The sequence below is a fragment of the Misgurnus anguillicaudatus genome, chromosome 24 (genome assembly GCF_027580225.2).
Source record: "Misgurnus anguillicaudatus chromosome 24, ASM2758022v2, whole genome shotgun sequence".
NCBI classification, from domain to species: domain Eukaryota; kingdom Metazoa; phylum Chordata; class Actinopteri; order Cypriniformes; family Cobitidae; genus Misgurnus; species Misgurnus anguillicaudatus.
Window position 1 is genome coordinate 31,529,280 of NC_073360.2, and position 20,428 is coordinate 31,549,707.

The 20,428-nt window shown below is 37.1% G+C and overlaps 2 protein-coding genes across 2 annotated transcripts in view; one reads left to right on the plus strand and one right to left on the minus strand.

Annotated features, from left to right (window-relative positions):
* Positions 1 to 20,428, minus strand: part of LOC129438894 (C3a anaphylatoxin chemotactic receptor-like) — a 391,623-nt gene that overhangs the window by 171,254 nt on the left and 199,941 nt on the right. The window lies entirely within an intron of this gene.
* Positions 8,764 to 18,436, plus strand: LOC129438397 (C3a anaphylatoxin chemotactic receptor-like). The gene is made up of 2 exons (XM_055197147.2): positions 8,764 to 8,890; positions 17,123 to 18,436. Exons 1-2 carry the CDS (start codon positions 8,887 to 8,889, stop codon positions 18,127 to 18,129), a joined length of 1,011 nt encoding a protein of 336 aa, XP_055053122.2. The 5' UTR covers positions 8,764 to 8,886; the 3' UTR covers positions 18,130 to 18,436.

The window sequence follows — 20,428 nt, forward strand, 5'->3', positions numbered from 1 at the left end:
ACAAAACATTGTCATCTCAAAATGCAAACATGCACATACGTGTTGTTCACATAATATTGTAGCCCAGTTTGTGGCGAACGCAGTGTTATGGGACTTTTTGCCATGATTATGTTTTTAAGCAACTGAAAAAGCACAAATGTCAGTGCTGGTCAAAACTGCTCAAGGATGCAAAAAGAACCCAGAGGGTTAAAACAAAAAGCAAGTCAAGATAACACTGTGTGAGTATTTAGTGTAAAGTTTTAATCAGATTATATTTGATCAGATTATGATGTTTTTCCGTTCCTGTGCCCATTAGTGTTTGGGTGTTTACAACTTATCTATCTATTCTAAATTCTTCAGCAAATGAAGCTTGAGTTTTTATAAACGTAATAATCTAACTCTGTTACCGTAAATGTAAAATATACCATGATACAGTCTTTTCACAATTACTTTTCACACTTTTAAAATAAATTAAATTTTCAGCATGAATAATGAAAGGCACACACACAGGATCATTGTGTAGGCTAAATGTAAATTCTTTAAGTCTGTGTATACTTCGATATAAAATGTGTTCAAAGTTTGTCACACAACAAAAAATGTGTTTTTAACGAATGGCAATCTCCGATCTCTCTGAAAAAGCCAATACAGAAGTGACTTAAACTGCAATTCATCGACTGGCCGCTAGAGGCCCAAAGACCCCCTGTTATGTCTGTAAAGCTGAACATTATATTATTTGTCCATCTTAACACATAACACCCCATGTTAAAATGTCCATCTTAACAGCCAAAAATAATATGTTTACAGCCTGGTACAAAAATGTTTTTGGTCTGTATAGCTTATTTTGCCCTTCATGGCAACTGTGAGAGGGGTGAATTTTTTTTAATAACTCATCTGTTTACATTATATTAACCCTTAAAGTTCTGCATAATTTAGGGCGTGGCCACTTGAGTGACGGGTGAACTCCCAATGCTGTGAGTACAGGAAAGCTAGGCGGGCGTGGTTTCAGCAACCAGCCACCTTAGCTTCACCCACGTCCCGCCTCCTTGCCCATTTTTGATTGTCTGCGAGTTATGTGCGGTGACGCACGGCCAAGAATGGGACTGCAGGTCCCGCCAACTATTGGCTTCAAAACTCCTCTCCACAAACCTATGGGTGAAGTCATGGACACTACGTTTATTTTTTTATTACCACCCAGACAAATTTGAATGCTGAAAAGTTATCAAAATCTTGGGAAAATGGGCCGGATTCTCTGCTCTCAAATACTGGGGGTGTGGCCGCTGTCAGCGATGAAACCGCGCTTTATCGCAGGAAAGTTTTCATCTCTCTTAACTTTTAAATACTGCTACAACATGAATGGATGCTTGCATAGTGATTGTATTAGGGGAGGGGCCATGCGCAGTGGCTTCACTGTGTCATACGCACAACCGGCGCAACATCATAGAATGTCTCTGAACAGGTTCACGCCCACTTTGGGGGGGGGGGACAGACTAGAACTCCCATTGACTTCCATTCAAAATAGCGGAACAAAGCAACGTTCGTACACAGCCGGCAGGCGTAAATAACTTATGAAATCACTCAGATTAAACATGTTGAGTAATTATCTGTCCACCCTGCCTGCCATAGAGCGCGAAAGATACATTAACATATTTAATTTGGTCAATATAAAAACATGTCCCTTTCATTCTCAGAGGGTCAAATTTGTGTAAGAACGCTCCCTATTGGCCAGAGGTGTTTTACCCGGACATTTACTTGTACCTCATCGAGTCAACAGGGAAGCAAGTGAATGATTTTACTTCGTATTTGATAGTTACTTCGTATTTATATATTATGTCTTTATATTTAGAGTAATGAGTGCACTTTTCCGTCCAGCCATAAAACTAACTGGCTTAGCGATATTTCCAGCAATCACTGGATGGCGTTGTTACACAAATTTGACGTTGTGAGAATGAAAGGGACATGTTTTTATATTGACCAAATTAAATGTGTTAATGTATTTTTCGGGCTCTATGGCAGGCAGGGTGGACAAATTACTCAACATGTTTAATCTGAGTGATTTCATAAGTTATTTACGCCTGCCGGCTGTGTACGAACATTGCTTTGTTCCGCTATTTTGAATGGAAGTCAATGGCAGGTCTGTGGTTTTTAATCCCCCAAAAAGGGGCGGTGACGAAATTTACAGCCAAGTTCCCGGATGTGCCGGTAGTCCGTATCGCGCCACCGTTTAAGCCACACCCAAATAATCCTGAATACAAATGTGGAAAACTGTTTAAAAATCTAAAGCTGCAATTAAGTACACAGACATCCCAACCTGCAAAAAGTCATTTCAGGGAGGTATCCCGAAGCCCCCTACCCCCCCCCCAAAAAAAAATAAAAAAATTAAGGAGGACAAGGATATGACATTTCAAGATATAAAAGCATAATATAAATTTCTAGAGGCCTATGCAATTATTGGTAACACTTTACTAGGTCTCATTTGTTAACATTAGTTAATGTATTAACTAACATGAACTAACCATGAGCAGTACATTTGTTACTGTATTTGCTAATCTTTGTTAACGTTAGTTAATAAAAATACAGCTGTTCATGGTTTGTTCGTGTTAGTTCACAGTGCATTAACTAATGTTAACAAGATTTGAATAATGTATTAGTAAATGTTTAAATTAACATTAACAAAGATAAAAAATGCTTTATAAATGCAGTTCATTATTATATGTTAACTAATGTAGTAAACTAATGTAAGCTAATGAACCTTATTGTAAAGTGTTACCCAATTATTTGTTAATTATTTTACAATATGTAGATCACTTTTACTATTTATATAAGCTGCTTATAATATTTATATAAACTGTTTTATTTATATTCTATTGCAACCTTAAGCAGGTCTAAGGAGTTTGTTGTTTTCATGTAGCCTTGGCAACTAGTAGCCAGCCTGAAAAATATGCACATGATATTAAACTTGTTGAACTCACCTTCGGGAGAACTGTATGTCCGGAGAAGAGATAAAAGCCCGCCCACACTGACAATTGATTGGTTGATTTATCGAAACAAGCCAATCAGGGTTCTCTCTGTCTTACATGCGCTTAATGAGGCACACTAGCACACACACGCAAGGTCTCGCCCTCCCTTTCTGCCATGCGCGTGCTACTCTTTCTTTGCTCGCTCTAGATTCCGGGAGATTTTAACTAATTTGCGGGCATCAGGGAGCCGCTATCAAAATGCGGGAGACTCCCGGAACTTCCGGGAGACTTGGGATGTCTGAGTACCAGTGCTGGGCAAGCTACTTGGAAAATGTAGTGAGCTAAGCTACCAGTTACTTCACATTAAATGAAGTTTCACTACACTGAAGCTACCCCCCTGGGAAATGTAGCAAGCTAAGTTACATCAATAGTAGCTTGCTACATCCAAGCTACTTTTTATTTTTAACCAGTTTTATTATGTAATTATTTATTCAGTTTCAATTTATCATTTTGGTAATTATAGGCAATACAAGCATAATGTAGGCCTAGGTACTTCACATTTTAGGGCTGTTTGCTGGACTTATCCTTCTCCCAGAATAAAATGCATGTTTGAGCTGCCTTTATTTAAAAACACCTGGCCCTGACATATCTTAACACAAGGGTCTCCAACGTGGGCCCGCAGGCAGCAGGTAGCATGCACAGAGTCTGTGAGGTGCCCGCCAAAGCACATTCTATCAATAATTTCAATTGTAATATTTATTAGATGTTTTTATATTAGCTTGGCTTGATGACATAACCCAATCAGAGGTACAGCACGAGTCTTCACAGAATGCGAGTGGTAATGTTTTGTATGAATGAAAGCTGCACAACTCGAAAATACGGAACAAACGACGTCCTGTGTCGATTCAAATGATGCGCTTATTCTCAAATTCAGGACGACTTCAGAAATGTTTGGAAAATTGTAGCCTGTGTGGAAGCTACCTCACTACTTGGTCAAAAAAAGAGCTTAGCTACTGAAAAGCTATTTGATTTAGAAAGCAGCTAAGCTACCACCAAGCTACTGAAAAATGTAGTTAAACTACTAGCTTCGCTACTTGTAGTGAAGCTACTGCCCGGCACTGCTGAGTACATAGTTTACAGGCTTTGTAACATGTTTCAGGAAGACACTTCTAACATTAACAGTCTCTTAAATGTCTTTACGCGGACAATTAACAATGTTTTAAATACATTTGTTTTTCTTAATTTGCATTAAAATGCATTGTATGAGTCTGACACGCCAAATACAAATACAGTTGTTGCACAGTTCAATTCACATCAATATGCACTATTTATTCTTTCTGAATAGGAACCAAAGAACCTTATTACACTGTAACCTGTTAAACAGATTACCTCTGAGAAAGAGACAACAATGCAATTGTTTTTTTACAATTACATTTATAATCCAAAGTGACTAGTGGAGTAAAGGGTAATATTTTTTTGGTGTGCGTTCCCTAGCAATCAAATGAATTGAATTTGAAGTTGAATTGTTGCACTGTTAGTGCAAGTCTTTACCAATTGATCTGCAGGAACACAAGTCTAACTTTTACACACAAACTATTTGCATTGACACTTGCAGCCAGAGGAGGGCCTCAGAGTTTAAAGAGCTTGTGCTGCAGAATCAGCCACAACAAAACCATGATTCAAGCACAAGTTTTGAGCAGTGCAGAGTAGCACTTGTTGTTTGAAATTTTGATTATCACAAAAGCAGACATGGTTTTAATGTTTTAATAATCCTTACATTACCAATATGTTTTGTTCTGCTCAAGGCATGCTGGCAAAGCTGATGTATCTGCTGGGTCAGCTACATTTTTTTTTGTGCTGATAAGGAAGTAAAGACGATATTAACTCCTGTCTTTATTGCCCTGGAAGCTGATCTTGGTAAAGGAGCATCAAAATTCTGGCTAACAACAGAGAGGTTCAGGCCAATCACAATGTACTGGTTACAGTAGCTGACCAATCAGAGGACACTGCACCTTTCAGAACGATGAGCTTTGTGCCAAATCAGCACGTTTCAGGGAGGCAGGGCATAGAGGAGAAACATACAGTTTTTCTCGATTGCTAAAACACTATAACCAGGTTTTTGAACTTAAATGCCATTTTTCTAGAAGCACAATAATTTTTCTGAACAATAAACACTACTCCCCTGCTTTAACACATGTGTCAAATTTTGTGAACTTTTACTTCAAAACTCAACACACAAATCAGGCAAGAGTATTTTACCCTCACTGTTTGGCTAGGACCAATATAGTCTGTAATGTGGACGATATTCTCTGGCCTGACCCAGTACAAAGACGGATGTTGAGGAGGAATTTTTTTACAGTTGTGCTGTGTAGCACATAAATGAATAAAAATGTGCTAATGTATACATTGATTGTGTCTTTTTTTGGTCATATGAAAAGGTTTTTGAGCGGGAGAACCACAAGCAACTTACCAGTTTTGGATATATTGTTTTGAATTTATTGCACCAGTGTGTAATACTAAGTTGTAGTGAGTGTGTTTTTGAAAGCTTCTGTGTTGTCTGAGGGAAAAGTTTGGTTTTTCAGCAAGAGTGAATGGTTTTAAGTGTAGAGCTTCATTTTAACCCGAAAAAGGATGTTTGGCGAGTTGAGTGAGATGTTATGCAATTGCGCTTACTGTTTTGAGGATATGAGGCATAGTTTCAAGAAATGTGTGTAAGCAACTAAGAAAAACTGTAAAGGTTGAGAAAGATGGCAGCTTTACCACAATTGGGCGTGGTTTAAGTGCTGGCAGTGGCCACACCCCCAGCATTTGAGAGCAGAGAATCCAGCCTAAGATTTTGATAACTTCTTCATCATTCAAATTTGGCTGGGTGGTTAAGTAGACATTTTGTGTTGTGTGACAAACTGAGAACACATTTAATATTTTACACAGACTTTAAGAATTTACATTTAGCCTATACAATGATGACTTTTTGTTTTAATCAAGATATGCAGTATGACCTCTAGAGTTAAATGTTTGCACTTTATTCTCATAGAAATCTCAAAATGACTGCAGTTTTTTAAAGTTTCACCAATAAAGGTAACATGATTTAAAGTGCTTATGAAATTCAATTGCAATATACATTTGATTCTTACAGATTCGTATATCATAGTGAATATAAAAAATTCAGAATAAAATCATACAAACCAAAACATAATTTCCTAGACCTAAGTCTAAGTCATACTATTACAATAGGTACCATCTAGATATAAAATTATTACAGTATAAATAATTTATAATTTTCCATATGCTTGTCTGAACCCCATTCTCTATATGTTCATGTGTGATAAGTATAAGAAGAAACTTAAAAAGTCTCTCCAGCTGGTGTTTAAATGGGGTTTTTACTGAGAAGCATTTGGGTTTGACGTCAACTCCACTTCCTCACAACTCTCAATGTCAGCAGATACTAAATGTAATGACAGAAGAAACAACCATTTGATCTTTGCCGACACAAGAAAACAGTACCATTTTGAGCTTCAGTCTTTAGATTTTTGGAGATATAAATTTGTAATTTGAAGATAAAGATTTCTCAAGTAGCCTACTCTAGCAAGAATCAATCTACAAATCTCAGACGATCATGCTCAAATCCTCAGAGGCGAGGTGCACTCTTGATTCGTGAAAGGTGCAATAGAGATGGTCTCGGTCAGGTTTTTACAGCCGTTTTTTTTCTCGTTCTGAAGAAAGACGGTGGCCTCAGAACAATACCTGTAATAGATTTACTGTATGCGCTGTCTTAAGCTACACTTGCTCCTCTGAGACAGAGCAGAATTCGAATATTGAACTACCTCGATGACTGACAGTCAGAGAGGAAAATTCATGCACACAGGTCCGTTCTACTCCAACATTTGGAGCATTTAGGATTCAGAATCAACCTCCAAAAGAGCTTCCTTACCCCGATGCTTGCTCAACTCCAACAGGGCTCCAAGTCTCATGGCGGCAGCATCCTCATTTATTCCACTGGGCATGCTGTTCATGAGATCGTTTAAATTTTGGCTAAAAGCAAGAGTCCCGCCCGAGTGACTGTGAATATAAATTAATGGTCGGCATACATGTGCACAGCAGACATTAGAAAATTATTATTTTTGAATATTAAAGTTTATTACAATAAAACAATCGCAAATATTTTGTGAAAATTTTGATGTAAAATCTAAGTAAATTAGTGTACCTCACCTCACCTAGGGGCAATTTTTGACATAAAACCCCACTTCCTTATACCTCTTATTTCAGCTATTTCAACTTTGATTTTTTTTATCTTGACTAGTGATGAGTTATTGCAACTTATAAAATAAACTGAAAATAACTTTAACTTTGTTTTATAAGTTTCAGCAACTCATGGTCAAGATAAAAAATCAAAGTGAAACGTCGTGGCCGTTGTTCCTGCTGAAATGTTTTCATGACATTGCAATTTTAAAAAGCATTTTGAAACATCCTGTAACAAACCAAGTATGTCATGTACAAGTGGTATCTAAATACATTTGTATGAATACATTTTAATTCAAATACATAGTGTTTATTATATATTTATATAGTATAAATTATTATACTATCTTAAGAAGTTCTGTCATGGATTTTCCAGATGGAATAATGGATGCAGTAGAGATATATGTAAACTAATTTATTTTATTAAAAAATTGTATTTAGACAGCATAAACACTCAGCCTGATGATCATCAAAGAAATATGACAGCTGAACTCCCTCTCCAAACCCCCAATTCCCATTCCTATAGTTTCATTGCAAGCTTGCAACGCACACATTTTCTGTTTTTTAACACCTTTTAAAACCCAGACTCAATGTTTTGCATAGCATCAGCTACTAATTCTTTGAGTTAACCTTTTGGTTTCCACCAATCAGCTATTAGGTTTGCTTTGTTTCTACAGACCACAATCTTAGAAAGTACATCTTTGTGCGTTAAGCTTTTAACACATTATGTGTCATTTCTTGGAAACTTAAAGATGCACTTGCAATGAATTTAGTTTAAAAGGGCAATGCACTCAGTGATGAACCAAAACGTAACACCAAAACAGTTCTACTCAGGTGACAAAAGACACATTAATATTCAACTTTAAGATATGAAAACACTTAGTATAAACCATATGATAATAAAACCCACCACAAACTCTTACCAATAGATCAAAGTGTTAAGGAAGGAAGTGAAGAATTTTGCAACCCTACTGAAAAATCCAGCCAAACCCAGCATAAGCTGGAGAGCTGATCTTAGCTGGTCTCCCAGTTTGATTTTCAGCTGGTTTTGCTGGCCTAACCCTAGCTGTGTTTTGGTCACTTTTTAAGCTGGTCTAGCTGGACTTAGCTGGTCAGGCTGGAAGACCAGACCCACCAGCATGACCAGCTTTGTCAGCCTGGAAGGACCAGCATAAACCAACTAGTGCCACCTTAAACGAGCTAAAACCAGCTACCAGCTTATGCTGGATTTTTCAGTAGGGAAGATATACATATTTTTTGTCATCTTAGTCGTATGTGTCATTAAAATGGACTTGTCTTCTTTGTGACAACAGTGCTATTTTGTTATCTTCATCATAATTGAAAAACTTTTTTTTATGCGTTTGTAACTTTTCTCAGTACAATGGTCAGTTTGTGCTAAAGCATGTCTTTTACTTATTCAAAATAAACTAAACCTCCACATTCACTAAAATAAAAACAGATCAAATATTTTAGGATCAAAAATGTATTTATTTTGTTTTGATATTAATGTTGTCTGTTGTTGAAGATGATTTGCAAAAACGATTTTTACAGCAACATTTATCTTCCTATAAAATCATCACTCCGCCCCTAAACTCCTGTTTGCATAAGAGGAAACCAGCAAAAAAAATATACATAGACATTGCTGTGGGCTTTGACAACATCTATCTGTACATTACCTGAAGACAAAAGAGAGAAAATAAAGACAAAGAAAATGGGTAAGAATTTACATGTTTGCTATACACTTTTAAAAATAAAGGTGCTTGAAAGGTTCTTCACAGCGATACCATAGAAGAACCACTTTTTTGTTAAAGGTTCTTTAAAGAACTATTTCATACCTTTTTATTGTTATCTAAAAAAAAACTTTTTTTACCTCAAGGAATCTTTTGTGAAACAGAAAGGCTCTTCAGATGTTAAAGGTTCTTCTACATCATCACGAAGCGCCTTCATTTTTAAGAGTGTAGTTGTATGTTTTCATTTCGTTTTAGAGATTGTTAGTGTGTAAAGACTAGTCAGCACTGAATAAAGCCAAATGAACTGAAACATTTTTGATCCAACACTGGTTTGAAAATAACATGTAAACCTGTTATTAGTCAATGTTGTCATTAATGAAATGTCATCCTTCACAGCTTTTTAGTCTCTAGACATGATTGTTTGTCATTAGGTACCAATTGACCTGTCACAGGTGATTTAAGGCTCTGTAAGCTTCACTTGAGGTCAGAAAGCATTGAAAATGCCATGTTTAGTGAGACTGCAGGATTATATCCTGAACAGGGCCATTAGGATGCTGCGAGGGGCATGCTCAGAGTGAAGTGGGGACATCTCAAAGTGTTATTTCGTGAGCCTAGAACAGGTTTTGAAGGTCTGGTAGTGAAGTGGAGGCAGAAAACGGGTCACAACACCAAATCAAGACCCTGCATGCCCGGAGAAATCGTTTCATGTTTGCAGTCAGCTTATGAAATGACCCACAGGATGTAACAGAGATGCGACTATACACTCAGACTGTGAGGAGACAATTTCATGAAGTTGGCTTGAGGGCCAGAAGTGGGGCACAGTGCTCTTTACAGATGAGTCAGGGTTCTGCGTGAACTTCCTAGACAGGTGTATGAGGGTCTGCTGTCGCCTTGGGGACAGGAATTTGCCACAAAATGTTGTACAGAAGGACAGTTTTGCTGGGTCATCAGTCATGGTTTGGGGGAGGAATCTCCATGGGTGGAAGGACAGAGCTTGTCATCCTCAAAAATGGCAGAATGACCTGCCAAAGAAATCCTGAGACCAGTTGTGCAACCATCTGCTGGTGCAATGTGGCCAGATTTCATGCTTATCGATGACCACGCCCGCCCACAGCGAGCAAGAGTGGTAACGGAGTTCTTGAAGGAGGAGGGCATCTCAAGAATGGAGTGGCCATCCCAATCACCCGACATGAACCCCATTGAACACATTTTGGAGCAGTTACAATCAAGACTGCAAGCACGCCAGGTCCCTCCAGGAACCCATGTGGAATTGCAAACAGCGTTGCTGGACGAATGGCAAGACATCCCTCAACAGATTATCCAAAACCTGATCTCAAGCATGCACAGGCATGTGAGGCTGATCTCAATGTCAGAGGTGGTAACACTGCCTACTGACTGGTTGTCTCAATGCAAAAGATTTGTTGTTTCTTGCTCATACCTTTTTTTTGTCGCATTTGTCAAACCATGCAATTTATGTTTGTTTTACAGTACAAACTCAGATTTTTGATATGCTGTAACATGGGTAATAACATTTTGTTTTGTTGAACTGAAAAGGCATTATTTCCTGTTTTTGAGTCCTGCTTCAAGCGCTGACTGCAATACAGTACAGTGTCCAGTGCATCACCATTGTAACTATTGTGCTGGCTTATTAAGGCACTCCAAAAGACACCACACTGCTGTACTGCAGGTGGTAATGTTAAAGAGGCATTTCTAGTCCAGCGTGACTTAAGTTGAATCACAGATTTTTGGTATACTTCATGAATGTGTGATGAGCTACCTTGTGATAAACAATCATGTCTGAGCATCATTAAAAGTGAAGAAGCATGAAATTCAATTCAATTCAATTTTATTTATATAGCGCTTTTCACAATTTGGTAATTGTATCAAAGCAGCTTTACATAATAGATGCAGTGAAAGCACAGAAAATCGACAGATAGCACAACGTAATACACGATAGCACAAGCAGCTAAATTTGCTGCGGCTATAACTCAACATTATAAGCAAACGTATTACTAATGTAACGTATAGAAGTTAAGCCCAAAAAGGCTGCCTTCCCGGGTTGAAAAACCCCCTAGGAGAAAAAACCCGGATTTTAAGCCGGAGGAGTAAAAAGTCCTGGGAGGAAAAAACCCTTGGGAGATATATATATATATATATATATATATATATATATATATATACATTGAAACGGAAGGAGATTAAGCGGAGATTATGCGGGTTCTGCCGGTGGAAATTCCATTGTTGATAACATTGAATAATAGCAGACTTACGTGTTAAACAAGAATTTTAAACAATACCTGTTCTTGTTTTAGGACTATTTTGATGATCCAGTTAAAATTTTGACTACTGTATTTATGCATATTATGATCAAATGTACTGTAGATTTTGTATACATTGTATATTGTGAGACTTACCAACTACACAACCCCCCGCCTAAAAATTGTTTATGGTGAATTTTTGTTAATGGTGGGGACTCCCTGTAAGATATCATTCAATTGGAGCACTGTGAGTACTATTCGGGATTGCGGTTACTGCAGCAGCCCCAAATCATGTGGCTAAAACAGCTGTAGCCCCGCATGGGATCCGATCACACATCCAGATACAAAAGCCACTTCGATGTTGACAAATGTAAGCCGCACTGTGTCCTGATATACTGATGATTTGATCTGCGGGGTTGGCCTCAGAGAATAGTAAATAATAGTAATAGTAGACCTAGTACTTCCCTGTGAATTAAATGCTGCTAAAGAGACGTCAGGGATTTGTGTAAGACAACCAGACATTGGTGGGTGGATGCTATTTGTGAAAGTCTGTTTTGGCTGGACATTTTTTTTGGGGGGGGTCTATCTAAAGAGCTGGCATTGTTGATCGCACAGTGGATGAGCCTTTGGTGTGAGAGACCCGGGTTCAAATTAACTGTGACACTTAACCCCTAGTTGCTCCAGAGGCGTGCGACCTCTAACATATATAGCAATACGCACAACCGGCGCAACGTCATAGAATGTCTCTGAGCAGGTTCACGCCCACTTTTGGGGGAAAAACAAACTAGACCTTCCATTGACTTCCATTCAAAATAGCGGAACAAAGCAACGTTCGTACACAGCTGGCAGGCATAAATAACTTATGAAATCACTCAGATTAAACATGTTGAGTGTAGAGCCCGAAAGATACATTAACACATTTAATTTGGTCAATATAAAAACATGTCCCTTTTATTCTCCCAGCATCAAATTTGTGTAACAACGCTCCCTATTGGCCAGAGGTGTCTTACCTGTACATTTACTCGTACTTCATCGAGTCAACAGGGAAGCAAGTGAATGATTTTACTTCGTATTTGAAAGTTACTTCATATTTATATATTATGTCTTTCCAGCAATCACTGGATAGCGTTGTTACACAAATTTGACGCTGGGAGAATGTTACTGGCTTTACTATGACAGCAGTTTTCTGCAGTGTTTCAGTTCCATGGTCTGCGATTGTGCAATGTTTCTGGCTCTGAGAATCTCGAGTCACGCGGATCAGCCGGTTACAAGTGGGTCTGTACTGAGTTTCCTTGGCGATTTAGTAATACTGACTCAAGTGACTTTTATTATTAAAGTTTATTACAATAAAACAATCGCAAATATTTTGTGAAAATTTTAATGTAAAATCTAAGTAAGTTAGTGTACCTCACCAAGGGGCGATATCCTGGACAATGCATGTTATGCGTAGCTAGACGCACACCTCGCCAAAATTCTAACAACGCGTCCATTCTAAGCCTCCCATCAGGTAAAAATATATCTGCATCACATTTTTTTATAGGCATTTCTGCTTGTGACTGTAAGAACAGAGATGGGCCAACCTGAGGCGTGATTTAACTCAAACTGCAACAAAAGTCGCTGTTTATTTATCTCCATCACTACTGGCCTTCTTAAATCACATACAGTACAACAAACTGCTTCTTCTTCTTCTTTGGTGGGTTTACTGGCGAAGCTGCTTCTTCTTCCCATACAAATAATAACCATGGTTTTACTACAGTTAAAACCAAAAAAAAAACATGGTAACCACAAAATGTATTTTATGCGTGATTAGTAAAAAATAAAAATAAAATTATAAAAAAATTAAAAAATGAAAGTTGCTTATATTAGGCTTATTGTAATTGGTTTTCTAAATTGTTAATGCTTCCAACAAGTTGGTTTGGCCTTGCAGCAACTTCCTCTGTAAATTTGTGGCTTTTGTTCAGGCGTTAAATATGTTTGCTAGCATTTTCTTTCTTTAAATTGTTTACAAATATTATTGTTGAAGGAATCTTGAAGCTGCAGAACCTTTTGTTACCTGCCTGGTTTATCTAAACAGTTGTCTGAACCCCATTCTCTATGTGTTTATGTGTGATAAGTTTAAAGTAAAACTTAAAAAGTCTCTCCTGATGGTGCTTGAGGCAGCCTTTACTAAAGAGCATACGGGTTGACATGAAACTCCACTTCCTTATAGATCTTAGATACACTGGGTACAAAGTACACAGACAAACAACTCGCTGTTAGTGGCCAGGAGAGTCTTTACATGACTTTAAGTTACCTTAACTCTTAGGTAAAAGTTACTACATGTGTAGTTGTTCATTCTTTGTAAATTATTGTGAGGGTTCTAGTCCTTCCTCTCTCATCACATCTGATGTCTTCTGTGGCAATGCATCTTTGAAGTCATGTCTGAAATGTCTCAACATATTGCATGTTGAGTATGCATGAAAAAAATAATTTAAAATGTTGTCATGGCATGCATTTTTGTGAAAGCAATGAATATTAATAATTCACAGCTTCCTGTAGACTTCTGTTTCACTGAATGTGTGAAAAGTTTTGAAAATGCAGCTTCAGTATTGACCAGTGCTTGTTAGCAATTGAAAAAAAAAATTAAGAATTGTGCAAAGGAGTTTCCCACAGGTGCATTAGAGATGTATAATTATACAAAAGTACTTTTTATCAGCTGTAAATCTTACTGTGTTTGGGTCTTTCAAAGATATCTGTGGTCAATGTTTTGACAAATGTTGTGAAATATGTGTGAAACAAAAGGAAATGTGTCAAAACGTTTGCATGCAAAGTTAAAGATAAAAATCAGTTACTTATCAGTGCTGTGTGTCTTAGCAAATGAGAAAAACTGTAACAATGTTATTATAATTGAAATGTTCATCTTTTCATTTAGTTATACACAACCAGTATGTTGTAACACTGTTTGTGTAAATGTTGTTTTTTATTTTCATCATAATTCAGAAAACTGTACATTTTTCAGTTTTTTCTTTGTTTGTAACTTTTCTCAGTACTGTACAAATGTCAGTTTGTGGGGGTTTTTTATTACAAAAAATCCTAAGGCACAGCTTCAAACCTCCACTTTTACGATGGTAAAAACAGATAAATATATCAAGATAATACACTTATATATATATATATATATTACATATATGTTGGCCCATATTGATAGGATAGGATCTTGAGGTTGATGGAGATTTGTGGGATGCACATCCAGGGCACGAAGCTCCCGTCCCACCACATCCCAAAGATGCTCTATTAGGTTGAGATCTGGTGACTGTGGGGGCCATTTTAGTACAGTGAACTCATTGTCATGTTCAAGAAACCAATTTGAAATGGTTTAAGCTTTGTGACATGGTGCATTATCCTGCAGGAAGTAGCCATCAGAGGATGGGTACATGGTGGTCATAAAGGGATGGAAATGGTCAGAAACAATGCTCATGTAGGCTGTGGCATTTTAACAATCCCCAATTGGCACTAAGGGGCCTAAAGTATGCCAATAAAACATCCCCCACACCCTTACAACACCATCATCAGCGTGCACAGTGGTAACAAGGGATGATGGATCCGTGTTCTCATTCTGTTTATGCCAAAATCTGACTCTACCATAAATGTCTCAACAGAAATTGAGACTCATCAGACCAGGCAACAATTTACCAGTTTTCAACTGTCCAATTTTGGTGAGCTTGTGCAAATTGAAGCCTCTTTTTCCTGTTTGTAGTGAAAATGAGTGGTACCCGGTGAGGTCATCTGCTGTTGTAGCCCATCAGCCTCAAGGTTGTGCGTGTTGTGGCTTCACAAATGCTTTGCTGCATACCTCGGTTATAACGAGTGGTTATTTCAGTCAAAGTTGCTCTTCTATCAGCTTGAATCAGTCGGCCCATTCTCATCTGACCTCTAGCATCAACAAGGCATTTTCGCACACAGGACTGCCGCATACTAGAGTTTTTTTTCTTTTCACACCATTCTTTGTAAACCCTAGAAATGGTTGTGCGTGAAAATCCCAGTAACTGAGCAGATTGTGAAATACTCAGACCGGCGCGTCTGGCACCAACAACCATGCCACGCTCAAAATTGCTTAAATTACCTTTCTTTCCCATTCTGACATTCAGTTTGATATTCAGGAGATTGTGTTGACCAGGACCACACCACTAAATGCATTGAAACAACTGCTATGTGATTGGTTGATTAGATAATTCCATTAATGAGAAATTGAACAGGTGTTCCTAATAATCCGTTAGGTGATAATGATAAGATTTGTTGCATCACAGTTGGATTTCACTTTAATTTTAATATTTGCTGTCATCTTAGTCAATATAAAGACCGGAAGATATCAAGGTTGTATTTTCACAGAATGGTCTTTACATTATGTAGGATTTTATGTAGAAAACAGTAAGGCTTTGTCCACACGGACAATGGTATTTTCATAACCGTGACTTTATTTACGTGGTTCGGCCGTTTGTCCACACGGAAACGCAGTGTCAGGTCACTGAAACCGACTATTTTGGAAAACCCCTGCCAGGGTGAGGATTTTAAGAAACATTGGTTGCAGTGTTGTTGTGTAGACAGTAAAACTAGGGTTTTTGTTTCTGATTAAGGCTTCTGATTGGCCAAAGTGGCTTTATGATTAGGGATTATCACCGCCTGCTGGTGTGGCATGCTCTGGACAGCGCATGATAGCGTGTTTTTGCGTTTTCATGTAGGCAGAGATTTCTTTAAAACTGAGCATGTATGGATGGGATTTTTTTTTTACCGCAGGAGGAAAAACTCCAGTTATAAAAATACAAGAAGTTTAGCTGGGTTTTTACAGACTGGGCCACATTTAGTACCAATTTTCATTGGCAGAGCAAAAGAAAAAAAAGAAAAAGCAGAAAAAGAAAAGCAGAATGCCAGTGTCAAAAAGATAATGGCTGATTAGAAATAACTTTTTATGAGGAAAATCTACCATTTAAAAGTAAGAAAGGAGTCCAAAGGCTCCAGCTGCAAAGAGACCATTTTAGGAAATCACCTTCTAAGTGATCTGTTTTTCAGGGCATATGGATATAATAAAATGTATTTATTAAATAAATGAAGAGTTTCGTTTCAAAACGAGATAACTGTTTTTTTATTTTTCAGAAATCTAATTTTTTGGTTGTGCATTCCAGTTAATATCAATTCAACTGCAGTTGGTTTGTTTTGATGTAAACCATCATAACTTAAAATAATACAGCTAAGTAGCACCATAAAACAAAATAATAACATGATAACAAAATAATAAACCTGTTTTTGACCAAAAAAAAAATGGATTTAACTCTTTTTGCAACGAAACTCTTCAAATATGTAAAATTTGTAAGGAGTTGACGTCGGGTCATTGAATTATAAGAAAATAATGCACACCAAGGTGGTAATGCGGCATGACGCGAAGCGGAGTTACACCGCAGGTGTGCATTATTTTCCAAATAATTCAAAGGACCGGAGTCAATTATTCCTCTTATACCATGGTTACAACAAACATTGCACTGGTGCCTATTTTTAAGACATTTGACAAGTTAGGTGTGCGGTTTACAGAAAAATAATCAACACCCATTGAACATTCCCAGCCAATCAGAATGCAGCATTCAACAGACCCGTGGTATAAATGCTGCTTATTATGCACTAGGACACACACACACACACACATACTATTAAATGAAGTTTATTTAACTAAGTTTGGGAGGAGCATGGTCATGTAATTTAACCAATCAGCACAAAGAGGTGTCTATATCCGTCCCTCATATTTGTCCTGTGACAGTTTTACTCTCTGCTTGTACATCTATCCCAGTTAAAGAGGGGAGAATTATCTGGGTTTGGACTAAAAGTATGCCAAATATGCTTTATCTTATATTTATTTAACTCGTAAAATACAATAAGGTAATATATACGTGAATAGTACCATCATCAACATAATTTTTTTTTTTTTTTGCAGTTGGCACAACTTTGGGACCTCAAAATCAGACCAATGACACAACATACACAAAGTCAGAAGAAAACTCATCAAACATTAAAATCTTCGAGATATGCATATTTTTTGTCATCTTAGTCTTAGGTGTCATTGGAAATGGACTTGTCATCTTTGTGACCGGCTACAAAATGAAGAAAACAGTCAACTCTATTTGGTTTCTCAACTTGGCAATTGCAGACATCATTTTTATTACGTTCTTGGTTTACGAAATTGTTTTGGCCTTTGACAGTAGTTTACATGCGGCCTTGAACAAACACATGAAGGCATGTTTGTATTTTGTTTTTGCACTAAATATGTTTGCAAGTGTTTTCTTTTTGACACTTATCAGTGTGGATCGATGTCTGTGCACATGGTTTGTTGTTTGGGTTCAGAACAAACGAACTTTAGTCAAAGCCAGAATCATCTGTGTATTTGTGTGGATTTTATCCATCTGCTGCAGCATCCCTGTTGGCATTGCTCAGTATGTAGTTAACGATGAAAATTTAATCAATGTCTATATGCCTCAGTTTATATACAGGTTCATTGTTGGATTTCTAATTCCCTTTATAATCATTGCATCTTCATACACAGCCATTGGTGTGCGAGTAAAACGTCTGAAAATAGGAAAACAGTTTCGTCCTTACCGGATCATATCTGTGATTCTGGCTTTTTTCATTTGCTGGTTTCCTCATCATGTTCACAGTTTGTGTTTAATAAATGCATTGAAGTATAACTGGAGTGACAGTGCTATGAAGAAACTTAAAACTGCATTTCCTTTTGTAGACTTTCTGGTTTATGTAAACAGTTGTCTGAACCCCATTCTCTATGTGTTCATGTGTGATGAGTATAAGAAGAAACTTAAAAAGTCTCTCCTGCTGGTGTTTGAGGGGGCTTTTATTGAGGAGCATTTGAGTTTAAGATCATCTTCACTTCCTCGCAACTCTCAAAGTCAGCAGGTATTAAGTGTACAGACAGAAGACACAAGCATCTGATCATTTCCTGGCAGCAAGAGAACAAAATCATTTTTGAACTTCAGTCTTCAGATGATTGGAGACATACATTTGTAATTTGAAGATAAAGTACTTTCTCAAGTACTTCTCCATTCTCTGTGTTCAGACAAACAGAAAGTCTCACACCAAACTTTTGCCAACAGCTCAATGTATCTATGAAGAGGAAGTGAAGAATCAATCTACAAATCTCTTACTTAGTCACTCACTGAATGTTTATCTTTGTGTTTTTTATGCACATTTATATGTTGTATGTTATTAGTGCAAATGTTTCTTTTTTAAAATCTTTACAGTCCTCATAACTGAAAAAAGTAAGATTTTGTAAGATTTCTCAATATAAAAGTCATTTTATGCTAAATTGTGTCTTTATCTATTTGTTAAAAAACTAAGGCACAGCCTTAAACCTCTACTTTAACTATGGTAAAAACAGATCAAATATATCAGGTATGACATAACAGTTACACTTTTATATATGTGTACATACTGTATTTATAGCAGCTTGTCAAGTTTCTCTTTCTTAATTCAGGCTTTAATCTTAAACGTATGACCTTAAACTTATCTGCGAGGTGAGTACTTGTAAGGTTTTGTTCTGTGTTTTCTTGTGTTCTGTGTGTTTTTTGTTATTAGGACTTTTATTTTGACACCCTGTTCTGTTCCGGCTTTTATTTTGAAATACATCATGCCATGTTTCACTTCCCACTTCCTGTCTGTTTTGTATATAGTCACTTCCTGTTCACCATAGCATTGCTGATTAATACTTAGCCTTCCATTGCCTGTTTTCTGTAATCTGTATCTTGTTTGCCTGTTTTTGACCTGTGCCTGTCTTTTGGATTTTGTTTGTTTTGCTGCCTGCCCTGATCTTTTGCCTGTCTCTGGATTACGTTTGTGGTTTGCCCTTATTGGATGTGTTTGCTGGCCCTTTTTGGGAAATTACACAATAAACCTTTTGCACATGGATTCTAATCTCCTTCGCTTTCTTCAAAGCACCCACGTTACAGAACTATAAAAAAACATGTTAAATTTTTCCAAATTATTTTCCATAAATGTAAACAAAACATGATGTTTACACATTCTTTTACAGTAAATTACATCCAATTGATTTTTTACTGGGTAAACTGTAGGGCATGACCAGGTGGTGCTCTTAAACAACTTACAGTATAAAACCTGGAAGCAACCCTTTAGGGTAAACAGTAAGAACTCTGTGTATGTTTTGATCATCGCTCTGAATCTAATCTCGATCAAAAGTCTTTAACAAAAATGCTATTAATTCAGCTTTTTGCACAAAAACATTATTTTTGAAGAAACCTACCCATATTTGAGAGGTTTTATTTAGAAAGCAGAGGGTCTGTTCTTTTATTTGATTATATATATTTAACCCTTTAACTGGCGCAGCTCTTTTTAAGTGGGGGGTTGGTGAAAAGGTGATATACACCTTTAAATTAATATAACTCTGGCTTTTTTTTTGGTCTAGAAGCCTAATTTTGGTTTTAATTTTGTTAATTTTTGGTTTTAAAGAAGACACTTCAACGTGTCTGGAGGTGAAAATATATTTTTTTAAAGCATTTTACATTTATTTGTAATAATTAAAAATGCAATATAGTATAATTTTTAATACATAAAATTGTCAAAAAAACTGAGGTTTGTGCTGGTTTGCTTTAAGGTTCGCCAATTAACGGGTTAAAGAGTTTGGTTCCAAAACGCGATAAACGCCATTTAAAAAAAATGAGTTACTGCCAAAATCAGTATATCAGGTCAGTATTTAAAAGAAAATTCTTAATTTTACGCAAAATCCAGTGTCATTCTATCATTTTTTCTCCCTTTTTTCCCATAACGCAATAAACGCCACTCCTCCTTTTCTACAGAACGCAATAAATCCACTCCACATATTACAGCGCACCATTCCCTCCATGCACGCACTGTAAACAAACAATGGCGGCGCGTTGAGTACACGGAATCCTAGTTTTCTTCGTCTATTTTGTACTTCATGATCAACAAACAAACAAAAGCAAAATAATACTTTAATGGCATTGATAAACCTCTGATGGTTTTCTGTGACGGGAAAGATTGTAAGTCAGCAACATCCAATAACTTACGCGAGAGACACTCAGGAGATGGGTGCTTGTTCTCCTGACAGCATCTGTGAAGTTTATGTGATTCTAACACATTGACCCCAGGGGATCTTATGAAAAACTTTCCATTATTTTACTCAAAGTCAACGAAAATCGAGCAGGACCAAAACATTTTACAGCTGATCGCTTTGAAAAATGTTAAGCGACAGCGTCAA